The sequence below is a fragment of the Polypterus senegalus genome, chromosome 1, assembly GCF_016835505.1.
Source record: "Polypterus senegalus isolate Bchr_013 chromosome 1, ASM1683550v1, whole genome shotgun sequence".
Lineage (NCBI taxonomy): Eukaryota > Metazoa > Chordata > Cladistia > Polypteriformes > Polypteridae > Polypterus > Polypterus senegalus.
In genome coordinates this window covers 203,954,587-203,968,000 of record NC_053154.1, presented here as the reverse complement: position 1 = coordinate 203,968,000, position 13,414 = coordinate 203,954,587, and the positions used below count along the sequence as shown (strand labels likewise).

Here is a 13,414-nt window from a genome sequence, read left to right as displayed (position 1 = left end):
TCTGCGAAACCAGCCCACGGGGAATCTGGGTTCAAGTTGGCAGAAAAAAATCAAATTAAGGTATGCAATAAACATTCAAGAAAAGTGATATTTAGGAGTGTGTTTAAATTCAGTTATGACAATGCTGTAATCTCAATAAATATTTGAATAAATGCCACTATATATGGCAAAGCTATAGCCCCAAAATGCCCTCTCAACATGATTTCAGTTACCTAAAAACACACAAAGGAGGACAAAAAACAAAACGCTTTGTGCTTGGTCTTATTCGTTTTACAACACTTATATTTAAATCTCCAGTGTTTCATGCAGAGTTCTAAATATTGTGTTAGAATAAATGAAAATGAAGATTTCAATTGAAATATTTTTTTTATTATACTCTAAAACAAACAGTATAAAGTTTATAGCACTAATGCGCAATAAATAAAAAGCACAAATAAAAGACAAAATAACAGCAATGTATAATATATATTTTGTAAATTTTAACACAGCTATAAAACTGGATGCACTAGCATATTACTACTAAGCACTTTGAGCTCCATTATTTGTATGAAAATGTGCTATTTAAATAAATGTTGTTGTTGTTGCTACTCTTCATTACAGGGAGCTCTATGATCTTCTCATGGTTTTGTTCCTTTGTACTTTCCTGATCTGTGTGGTAACATTTCAATCAAATACACTCTCTGTGTCTCTTTACTTTCCTCCTTCATCCAAATCTCCCTCTCTGGTCTAGTTCAATGACTCCTGTCTTTATTCATAAATTGAAGCACATTACCTTCTTATTTTTCTGACTTTTACAATTGCTCCTCACATCACTATTTACAGTATAATATACTGTATATTTTTCAATATCCTCACATCTGTGTCTTACAACCACAAAAATGCTGAACCCGACACCATAATCTTAAATGATTTCAGTCAGTGCTGGGTGTTCTTTCCTTCTCTGCCACTTTCACATATAACCACATTTCACCTCATCTGTCTTCTGTAATGCAACTGCCCAGGTGCTTAGAAGCTTTAAACTGTTTCACCTTTTGACTTCCACTAAAATTTTCAGTTTCAATACCTTGCCTTGACACTTTCATTTTAGGTGTGTTCACATACAATGCGGAAAGCAACTATTGTGATAGCGAAGTCTGTCTGTCTGTCTGTCTGTCTGTCTATGCATGTAAAAACTCTGCCCCCTTTTCAGCAGTTTTGTTGAAATGTGGCACATTTGTTCTTCAAGGAAATTTATCAAGACAGTTCAATTTTCCTTCAGATATCTCTAACACATGGCTGTATACAAAGATTTGAAATTTCAGAACCTTCCATTCGCAAATCTGTGAACTCATCTATTTTAAAAACTGAGAAATATTCTTTGTGAATTCAGCTAAGAATTAGTTTACTGGTTCAGTTTTAAAATTGAGAGTGGCTGCTTGAACTTTGTATATTTTGTGTAAATTCCCTGTGTTAGTCCACATAAGCCACACAAGCAGTTCACATAGCAGCACCACTCTGCTGCTAGGTAAAGTACAAAAAAAAAGTAACATCTCTAGAAATAAGTGTGATTTGAAAGTAATTATGTTGAACTGATATATCTGCAGGCGGCACTGCAGGCCTAAATACAGTGGATTTGTTAAGAAAGTGGAATGTTGGAAGAAGAGTTTAAGCAGGGCGGCACGGTGGCGCAGTGGGTAGTGCTGCTGCCTCGCAGTTAGGATACCTGGGTTCGCTTCCCGAGTCCTCCCTGCATGGTGTTTGCATGTTCTTCCCGTGTCTGCATGTGTTTCCTCCCACAGTCCAAAGACATGAAGGTTAGGTGCATTGGCGATTCTAAATTGTCCCCAGTGTGTGCTTGGTGTGTGGGTGTGTGTGTGCCCTGCCCAGGGTTTGTTTCCTGCCTTGCACCCTGTGTTGGCTGGGATTGGTTCCAGCAGACCCTCGTGACCCTGCAGTTAGGATGTAGCGGGATGGATGATATATCTGTACAATATTTTTGTAAAGAACTGACATTATCAACTTGTAACTAAGTAGTGTTTAAACTAATTACATATAATTTAGTAAAACTGATCGGAGCTGCTGGGCATGCAACAAGGACCTCGCTGGCTGCTAATAGACAGGACTGCGGTTTGTGCCATGCGAGTTACTTAGCCATATATATGTACACCAGGCTGAGTGTGCGTTATGGTTTATCTTGACCCCCAGAACCACTTTTGCTTCCATGAATTTTCTGACCTAAACTAAAATCTGTGAAACAAACGTTACCTTCTGTATTCCTATTGCAAAATTAGTCCGTTCTTTTCCATTTTCTTATCTATATAAATTTAAAGAATTACTGTCTTTAATCTAATATTAACAGCTACATGAGGAACTTATTCCAGTCCCTTTTCTCTGTTCCTTGGGTAACATTGACACTGATTTTATGTTAGCAGTGGTTATTTTGTTTTGTTACTTTCAAATATGTATTAATAATATACTTTCAATAATGTTATGTTTAAAAAAAATGAACAATTAGTCACAGACACTCCATCACTAACACACATCAACTGATGCCATTTTCACGTCACTTGAAATGAAATCTGCTGTGTGTGAAAGCCACTGAGCCACCACAAGCCTATTTCTGCTCCATTTCTAACTCTGCTGTAATGTGCTATTAAAAAGCCCGTATTTAATGGCGTCTACTAACACATGTAATAGCTTCTTATTATCAGTGTTACTTTTGAATATGATTCATTATTGCAGAAATATTTAATTAACAAAAATATGATAACCGACTCTTGGATGAAGTAAATAAAGATGTGAAAAGCTCCAACATTCCTCTTAGTTAACTTAGTCAGTGAACGTACCTGAATGCTGCAATATGCATACATTTTCAAACTTACTTTTGTTACATTTGTCTTTATTTTTTTATACAATTGTCCTGTATTTTTTTCCTATGGTCTTAACAGTAACCTTCTTCTGCACCAATAGCAACACCTTAATCATCACCAAATATCCTTGATGCATTGTTCATATACATTATATCTTTACAAAATCTTGTAGTGCCTACTTTTACGTTGTGAATACATCAAGAATAGTAAGTAGAACAAAGGTAAACCCTGAATCTTCCAGATTGCTAGGCTGCTAACTCTGAAACAGTTCTTTGATCAGTCCTTAGTCTGCTTACTAACGTATGAATTATTTTCACTGGATTACCTCAAATGTATTTTCAAGGTAAATAAAACATACATATGCAGTACTTTAGCCCCATTAACGAGTCATTTTTTGACTAGTATTGGACTATTGAATGATATAAAAAGTCTGTAAAGTACATCCATTCAAAGTTATGAATCTGTTTTCAAAGAGGGCTTTATATGATCCTTCTATAATGTGAAGAGGTGCTTCAGAAAATGACGTGGCTTAAAATAAATAAAGCAGCATGGATTTTATTTGTGGAAAAAGACAAAGGTAGGAGAATATCTTCAGACTTCATTAGGCCAGGGTGTGGTGTGACGCCTTGTTGAGTGTCACTTGAACATCTGCACTAGGCGGAAATGATGATCTATGCAGATGTCAGGGTGAGAATTTGGATGATGTTAAAAATAGTCACACAAAGACGACTTTAATCGGCATGAACACAATTATTGAGTTTGAATGAACAGATAAGTATAAAGGCTTACACTTGATAAAGGAGTAGTAATCGCCTTTAAAGGCATTCATGCCCTTTGGGGGGTTTTAGGTGTTTCTGGGTTGCTAATGATACTTACACATTTTGTCTTTGTTTTTATTGTGGTTTCACATGGTCAAGATGAATCATTTTAAAGTGAAAAGTAACTATTTGTGAACAAACAACCTAGCCACGATGAAAAAAATGTTATTTGCTTAAATATTCATATCTCAGTGTTTCTTTGGACCTTTGCATCGGATGTTTCTTCTGCTGAAACCCCCAAGGGTCAGACAAGTATGTAACACTTTAATTGTAGGCTGTATACATGACAATAAATTTGACTGTAAATAGCCATTCAGTCCCAGTGAATTAGTTGGATTTGAAGACCTTCACTTACAATTGGAATGAACTTTCTGTTTGAATGAAATTCTACTGTAATACAGAGCGGGCAGCACGGTGGCGCAGTGGTAGCGCTGCTGCCTCGCAGTTAGGAGACCCGGGTTCACTTCCCGGGTCCTCCCTGCGTGGAGTTTGCATGTTCTCCCCGTGTCTGCGTGGGTTTCCTCCGGGCGCTCCGGTTTCCTCCCACAGTCCAAAGACATGCAGGCTAGGTGGATTGGCGATTCTAAATTGGCCCTGGTGTGTGCTTGGTGTGTGGGTGTGTTTGTGTGTGTCCTGCGGTGGGTTGGCACCCCGCCCTGGATTGATTCCCGCCTTGTGCCCTGTGTTAGCTGGGATTGGCTCCGGCAGACCCCTGTATTCGGATTCAGCGGGTTAGAAAATGGATGGATGTAATACAGAGCTTATGTTTTCTTTTCAGAGGAATGTTGTACCTCCAAGCCTGTCTAATCCTGCCTCCATGATCTGATGGCTGTCTCATTTTTCTGCTGGCTCATGAGATGCTGCACTAAAACATTGCCAAGTGCATGTGAGCCTCTGCTCAGTCAGCACATTCTGGATTTCAGCTCACTCATTTCCTAAGCTGAGAAAAAAGAAGATAAAGGGGAGTGAAAAGCAGGCAACAGGATAAAAGGTACTGCTACAGTATATAGTACTTTTTCCCCCAGCAATAAAAAATAAATCCTGTCAGGAACCTGTGTAAGTAATCCTGTCATTATGCTGAATTAGTTGCCTACTTGTGATACCGCATTTAACATGAAATCATATTAAAACTCTGTTTTTAATTCTTTTGCTTTGAAGGCTTACCGCAGTTCTCATTGGGTGTCTAATATTTCAATTGCAAGATTTGCCATATTGAGTGACTTCTGCACATAGCTACCAGAAGCCACTCTGCATGCCTAACGTAACAGAGATTTTCAAAATTACAATTAGAAACTACAGATTACAAAATTGAGAATTACAGTTGCTCTTCACTTGATGAACCATGAACTTTGTCAATCACATAAAAATCAGTATTACAATGGATTGCACTACTGCCTAACAGTTTTAGATTCAAATCCATTGCATGGCTATTTTACTGAGTACTGCTTTTTCCTACCACATTCCAAATATGTGCATGCTAGCCTAAACAGTAACTCTAAGCTGCCCCAGGGAGGTTGTGTGCATGAGAGTTTAAGGACTGGCACCCTGTTCCTGTTTTGCACACAGTCCTGACAGGATAGGCTATGGCTCAGTTGGGAATTACAGAGCATTTAATAGTAGCTGAGGATATTATCAGATAACTTAACAGGAGCAAAAAACTAAATCAAGCGGAGAAAAAAAAAAACCTGTTGGAGCAAAACCCAACTAGGTAGGAAACTAGCAGGGCATAGTCAGTGATGAAATCCTCTGCACAAGTGCATCACCGCCATTCAACATTACTCCATAGCAAGAGTTGCATTTTTTAAACGTAACCAAACTGGCCAAGATGAACTCGACACTAAACCTAAGTTCAATCTTGATCTCTGCCTGTCAAAGGCGTACTTTTACATTGTACATCCCACTGTATGTACATCTTAGGTTTTCCTGATGACAGTACAGATAGCTTCACTTGCCAAAAATGTATAGTTAACTGGGAAAAATACACTCTTTGGAGGAGCATCTAAGACCAGGTAGTTGTTAGGCAAACTAAAAATTGGATTGATTTGGTTTGTTTAAATAATTTGTCCATTTCTGATTTAGCTTCAGTCTCTTGCGGTCCTCTCTGTAGTCAGTGCAAAGTCCAAAATCAGCAGTGCCAGTGAGACCAGATGGTGAGAGGGTAACATGAGATGGAGGTCCAAGAAGCCAAACTTTAGTCCCTCAGCACTCAGAAGCACATCTATTTAGGCTGACACTAAGAAGGTACATACTGTATAACTAACAATTCCATATTGCAAAATGTTAGAATTCCAAACCATGTCAATCGAGCAGTTAAAGGTGCCAAGATTTCTGACATTGAAATTAAATTAGACTTTCTGGCTGACAATGGCACTTCAAAAGAAAAAAGTTAAAACCTTTACCATCTCGTGATCCATCTATACCTTTCCAAGTTTATTGATGACCCATAAATGCGAGGGATTTTGGGAGGCATGGTCCCTCCACATAAAATGAGTGTGAATGTAATACTGTAGTGCCCACTTGGTGAGATGCCCACAACGTTGGTTAAGTAATGCCCTCTGATGTCAGCCTCAATGTACCATTTGTCTTCCTTCTTTGGAGTTCAAATGAATGGTAGTCAGTTTCCACGTTTATTGAATAAAGAAGAACATGACAGAGTTATGGTGTGAAATTAGAATAGCATTAAGTTTGTTGTAACTTTTACTAATATTAGATATCATAATAATTTACTATTAAGGGACTAATTGTGCCAGAGTGTGATTAAAAAAAAAAAAAAAACATTTTAACCCCCATACAATGAATTTGCTCCTGTGCTTGACAAAATGAATTCGAGTAGTGGCTCTCAATGTGTGGTACATGTCCCATAGTTGGTACATGATGGAACACAAAAAACAAAATAAAAGAAAAAAGTGGGAGAAAAAGGACCATTCCTGAAAAGTGCTGTCTTTTCCAACAAGTTTTGTTCTCCTCTTCATTGTCCACCAGTCATGCCAATTCAAAGTTTTCCACGGCTCACATTGGGTCTGCCAGTGTTCAGTAACCTTTGTCCCTTCTTAAAACTAAATATAGAAATAGACTGAAAGCAGAAGCAGAACTGCAGTAAATGTTATTTAAACTAGAACCTGACATAAGGAACCCTCTATGCCATTAAGCATTGCTCAGCTTTCATATTGACTTTGCGTTAATTCTGTCTTCTTTCTAAAAAACACACAAAAAAGCTATCTGTTATAATTTGATTTAAAAAAAAAACAGGTGCCGTGTGGTGGTGGTGGTGGTTTGTGGTTATGGTAAATAAATATTACTTTTAGTTAAGAGTACAGGACTTAACAACTTAAGGCCGCAAATATGGTAGTACTTTGAAACATTTCAATTCCCGGAAGTGGTATCCCAAGAAAAAAGATTAACCCCCTAGACTAAAATACAGTACATAGTGTGGTCTGTAGGGGGTTTCAATGAGCCCTGAACCCCAGATACAGTTACACACAGACTGGGTTCAAATCCAGTACTTCTATTAATAACAAAGTGTACCAACAGCACAATCCAATCCAAGCCCTTTTTCTTCCTTTCTTTTCTTTCCTTTCTAATCTACTCCTTCCAGGCGAGTGTTGTCCCTCCTCTCTTCTGACTCTGACTCTGTATGCCAAGTGGAGGGCTTTCTTTTAACACCTGACCCAGGAGCAAGGTTATTATAGTTTTGCCTTTTTATATTAGTTTTTATTTCTAGATTTTTTCTGATCTTACTTGGAAATTCAGTTTAGTTTTAGTTTTCCTTCATCGTGTATTTTTAGTTTTAGTTTAGTTTTTATGTTACAAAGACATTTCTATTTTATTTTTATATATATTAGTTTTAGTAATTATGGTAAATTTAAAGAGCTACTATAGAGTTTAGTTTTTGTGGCACAATCAGACAGAACTGTACACTTAATAGGTTTGGATATAATGCAAATTTAATGTTGGTGCAAGCTTACTACACTACACAACACAGTTTACTATTTGGTTTTGTTTATGTCTGATAAAAACAAGCATAATCAAATCCAGGTACTGAATATGAACAATTGTACACAATTTTATAATTTTAAAAATATTTTCTATGTCATTTGTGCTGAAAAAATGACTGTTGCCACTTTTTTCTTTTCTTTTTATTGCACAGAATGGGCCAATTTGTAATGAACTTTAGGTGAATATCAAGGTGTGAGGGTTTTTACTCTAAATATCTACAGCACACAACATATCCTGCTCCAACAACAATGTGCTTGTAATAAATGCATTCAAAAATCTCCCATACTGTGCTTTGTTAATTTCTACCAGCCATATTCATCTCTGATTCCATCTCAGGCACAAACAATTTATAGACAACATTTTGCCACCTGCAGGCCTGAAAAGATATAAAAAATTAGAAAACAGAATCTACTGTGTACTGTGTTCTGACAGGAAGAACAAGGCCATTTTAATATCTTCTCCAGATGTTATTATTAAATTTAAGCATAGACTTTAAAACCATTAGCCATTCTATTACTTTGGGCTCTCAGGCTTTGTCCTTGCATGGCTTAGTTCATATTTATCAAACTGATTTCAGTCTAGGGCCTTTAAATCCAGGTTGAAGACTTAATTAATTTAGCCTAACATACCCTGATTAGAGCTGCTGATTACCTGCTATTATTGAAACTCTCTGTTAGTAATATATACAAAAAACAAGTATAACAATAATTATGAACCATTGCTAACCCTCCTCTATTTTGTTTCTCTTCTTGGTATCCTGCAGTTGCACTTGGTGCTATTGCTCTACTGCTAAAAGGTTTTCCTTCCCATTGGAAAGACATCTGGGAACCTTAGTATCGAAGAGCAATACCCAAAATGAAAGTTTGTCTTCTTACTAGACTCCCCTGCACAAACTTATACAGTATTGTAGAATGCACAAGACCGTGACACTGTTGAACTCCGTCTATGACATTGCTCCTCCTTCTCTCCAACAAGAGGTTTATTTTCCCCAGGGATGCTACTAACTGATTTTTTTTTTCCATTTACTCCTTTTTCAATTTTGGTTATATCTCAAAGATCATATTAACTTGTGTTTAAATTCTATTTTAATGTGTAAATAGTATGTAGTTTGTAATATTTTTTATTTACTTGTGAACTTGCTACAGCACATAACTCTGAACTCAGTTACGGACACTGTACAGAAGTAAACTGCATTAAACTGAACCCTGATCTGGATAACTAAATGATAGATGTATGAAATAACTAAACTTGGCTGGTGACAAGGTATGAGGAGTTCTGCATTTTGATTTGTATTTAGAATCTTTGCACTGATGTTAAGTTTCCTCAAGTAACCTGTCTGCTACTCTGTACAAGTTGTCTCATCCTTTTGTCGATGGTCAGCTCTTCACTATAGGATTCCCATTGAAAATAGGAGTTTCCCATTGACATTAACCCCAGTGAAAATATCATATTACTGTTCATAACAACACACCAGTGTCTTTTTATCTGGTATGCATTACCAAGCTACATTGAAATCTTCATAACTCTTTATTCTTATTTGTTCCCCCATTAAATTAGGCACACAAGCTTTTGGAACTTGCCTGCCTGGTTTGTATAACACTGTCTACACATATGATACTTTTACTGTCACAGCAATCAGTTACATGGAAAGGGCAGGTGTGCCCAAATGAAGTGATTTTTGTCTTTGAATATTCGGATTTTCTTCTCCTATCCCCAATGATGTGTTAGGTTAATTGGCAGTATATGGTATGGACCTGCTTGTTTCACAGCAAGGTTAACTAAGATTGACTCTAGTACTCGTATCCTGAGCTGGCATTCTTCTAGTTGTCACTGTAAATCTCTGAAGAGCAATCTAGCTCACTGATCCAGCTAAGCCTTTGACTGTGAAGTCTAAGCTCTTTCACACCACGGGACTCTGTTTTTAGGAACAAATTAATTCCAGTATGATGTAGGCCCTGGATCACATATGGTCCCTTAACACTTTCATTTGATGCATTCCCACCACCAGGGCTATTCAATTACAAATTGAGTTGGGCCAGATTTTCAATCCAAGAAATGTATCTGGACCAGACATTTTCTGCGGCCAGTAATCAGCAGGTAATGACAAATTTTAAATGAACACAAATTAATGTATATAAAAAAAAGTAATGTTTATTCATTGTGTTCCTTTTAAATTTGCTTACATCTGACACAGGCACATCTCAAAGTACGTAAGAATATAAAAAAAGTGCACAGTATTAGCGATTACATTTTGTTTCCCCTTTGAAATATGAGATTATCCCCCAGTTTAAAGGGGTGATCATCACAGGCAAGGGATTTTTTCATAGAACTTAAACTATTTCATTCATCAGTGGTATGACACAGGTTGAAATTGAGTTAGACAACAATGCCTTTCCCAGAAAGAAAAAAAAAAAAGAACTACCTGAGCAAATGTTTAAGACCAACTTAACAACAAATATTTTAGCGTGCGCGTCCACGTCTGACGTCATTTTTGCCGTGACTCCCTCACATTCAGCGCAGGATATAAACCAGCCTTTATGCGGCTCAGGGATATGTAAGGGGAGCCTGTACCTACACATATGTTAATGGCACATACAGTACGCTCAAGAGTTAAAAATGACCTTTTGCATCTGTCATAATATAATAGTTTAAAGTAGAATATAGTATAGCCCAAGTAGAAATGATAATCGTTAAACCTATTTTTGGTTGCATTTGCTATCATTTTAGTTGCAGTCTGGAGCCCTGGCGGGACCATGGGATGGGCCACTTGGAGGTCGCTTCTGGGCCGCATTTGGCCCGCAGGCCACCATTTGAATAGACAACCATGCAAGAACAGTAACCTTTATGAAAAATATGTGATGTGCAAAGCAGAGTAATGCAGTGCAAAACTTTCCGAAATTCAAACTAGTAACAGATTTGTAAGATTAAACCTGTGCTTTTGGTGACCCAATCAGCACCATTAATGGCCTGAGCCCCACTCACCATAATACACACCCTGGAGTAGGAGCTACAAAAAGTACCAGGAACTACAAATGGCCTGTGTTCCTATGGTGGGAATGCTACAAAAGTTCCAGAGTTTCTAAAAAGTCACTGGTTTCTGAAAAAAATTTCCCGTGATGGTACAGCCACATGTTATGTATGAACAAAAGCAGATCCTCTAAGCAATGCTTAAAAAAAAAAATATGTTTGGCCGAATGCACAGTGGGCCGCTGGGCAGTCTTTTGGTCTGGAACTGACACCGATTTTGTTTTTTCCTCCAGTTTGATTGCTTTACTTACCAGTACTTTGTCATAATAAGTAATTATACATAACTACAAAGAGCATGTTACCAACTTATGCAAATTCGGCTGATCTATGAAACAGGCTCACCTCTGCTAAATAGGCCTTCCCGTTAAGTTGGTGTTCTGATCCCTCCTGTGTACCTCTGCCTCCCCAGTGCAAGTGTAACTGGACTGCAGTGTACTTCTTGGGAAGGCCTTCCAGAGACATGTAGTTAGGTAAGGACATTACCACTGAAAGACAGCAGAACAAGGAAAAGGCAATAAAAAAAAAAGACTTGCCTAAACATTTTCAAATCTTTTATTCATTGATATGTGTTGGTATTCTTTCAGATCCTCTTCTTTATATGTTGCATGGCTGATAATAAATATTACATTTTAATTTCAAGTTAAGAAAATATAATAATCAAGTTTTCATAAACTAGTTAGCAATTACTTTTAAAACAGGAAAAATAGGTGAAGGTTGTCAAGACAAAGATATAAATGAAGTTTAGAAGCCTTCATGAGGTATAAAGGTATAGTATGAAAATAAATGAGCTCCTTGTGTACCCATTATGTTTAAATTGATCCATTGTAACTTGTTTCAAAAAAGGTAGAAGCCTGAACATTTCTGTACCATCCTTACTAACCTGTGTGTCCATTATTGCTGAGGTTGAAATACTCTCCTAGTTTGCTGTCATAGCCAAGTGGTTTAATTGGTTGCAATGAAGGGTCGTACTTAGTAGAGTGTGTCTCGATGTTAATGGGCGATTGGGCGTTCCTACCACAATCTGGATACATTTCAGCCCAGTGGTCTTGTCCATTTGATCGTAAATCAGGAAAGTAATAGGGAAAGAAAAGTGCCACAATTAAGTTTTAATGCGCAGATAGGTGTACAGAATTAATTCAATAATGAAGGACTAAAGGAAGGAGAGGTTAAATGACAACAGAATAAAAAATTGGAAAAAGTGTAAACAAATTAATGACAGAAAATTACCTGAGAAGAATGGCTGAAAGAAGTGTGATAGAATGTAGGATGTGCAGAAAGGCACCAGGGAGATCATCAGTTTAAAGTAATACAAATGTATATTATATATATTAGAGTGACAATGTTCACATAAACAAGCAAATAAACAAGTTCAGTCGGAAGGTAGTTGGTAGAAAAATGACATTTCATATTTATAACAATATTAGTATAACCTAGAAAATTTCATAAGTCTATGGACCTCAGTTATAGTGCAGTCAATTAATTGAATGTACTGTACCAGAAGTACTAAGTACTTTTCTGTATACAATAATTGTATTTTTGTTTAAACCATGGGCTAATATTATTGGCAGGCAATGTGTTGTAGTGGTTATTGCTATGGACCTAGGACTTCACACCCTGCAAGTAAGTCAAGTGCTCTGAATGGAAACCAAAATGCATGCACCCAAATGTATCTCAGATGTTTTTAAGTCAACTTGGATAAAGGCATCAGTCAAATAATAAGTAATAATACTATTATTCTTAGGTCACTCAAGCTGCTTACTCTTGAACATGCTGTATACAATTACACAGAAGTAAAACATTCCTGCATTAGAGCAATTTATGCTTTTGTGACTTGGCTTTTTTATGGTCATTGAAAAGCACAATTTTACAGGAAAGTGTATTGTTTAATTGAAATTGGTAATCAGTAGGAATAATGTAAAATTTGAGTGTATATTATTGTCATTACCAGATGTTTACGGTTTTCACTTTATGTTGTTCATACAAGTATTACTTGTTTATTCTAACTTATTGCAAAAAAAAAAAAAATTATTACAAACATCAATGACGTTTACAGGCTGCACATTTAGGCAGCACGTGCAATGAATTGAATGTTTTTACTTTTGTTTGCTCCAGTGGTTGAAGAGGAAGAAAATAACTGCTAGTACTATGTTTTGCAGGCTTCTTAAACAATTTCACTAAATGTAAATGATTTTGGAGTGCAGGGTTGGGGGCTCCTTTTCAAAGTCTGCCTATACTAAAGTGTATTTCAATAGAATACCTTGTAGGGACCTGTTAAGTTTAAACTTATGCTGTCGGTCCCCTTTTGTTTTGGATAAGAGGATGGCACTTCCACCACCAATTCTATCTGTTTGAGCTTCGCTTTTATTTCTTACTTTACTGTACATGGCAAATATGACCATGCTCCTTTTTACTGTCCAGAACACCCCTGCTTCTTCAGTTGTCCTTCCACCCTTTTGTTTAGTGCTCCTATCACATGGCCTGTCAATCACTTCTGCTGCAACCTTCATTGGCATTGGTGTTAGCATAACATTCAGAAATACTGACAAACAAAAAATGTATCGACAAGTTAAAAAGAACAACTTTCATTTTTCTATAACATAACCAAATTTTAAATGAAATCAATCAAAGCACTTTTAAAATTTGGGGGTATTTAGTTTTTCTATTGTTTTATCCCTTGTGGCAAATGCACCCCCAGACACAGACAGACCGACACCAGGATGTACA

At 37.0% G+C, this 13,414-nt stretch overlaps 1 protein-coding gene across 1 annotated transcript in view; it reads right to left on the bottom strand.

The window, feature by feature from the left end:
• Window positions 1-13,414, bottom strand: part of ca14 (carbonic anhydrase XIV) — a 93,120-nt gene that overhangs the window by 55,561 nt on the left and 24,145 nt on the right. Inside the window, exons 3-4 of the mRNA XM_039741916.1 lie at window positions 11,571-11,735; window positions 11,033-11,175 (exon numbers count right to left, since the gene is read on the bottom strand). Of these exons, the coding sequence (XP_039597850.1) occupies window positions 11,033-11,175; window positions 11,571-11,735 (308 nt within the window). The remainder of the gene's footprint in view (window positions 1-11,032; window positions 11,176-11,570; window positions 11,736-13,414) is intronic.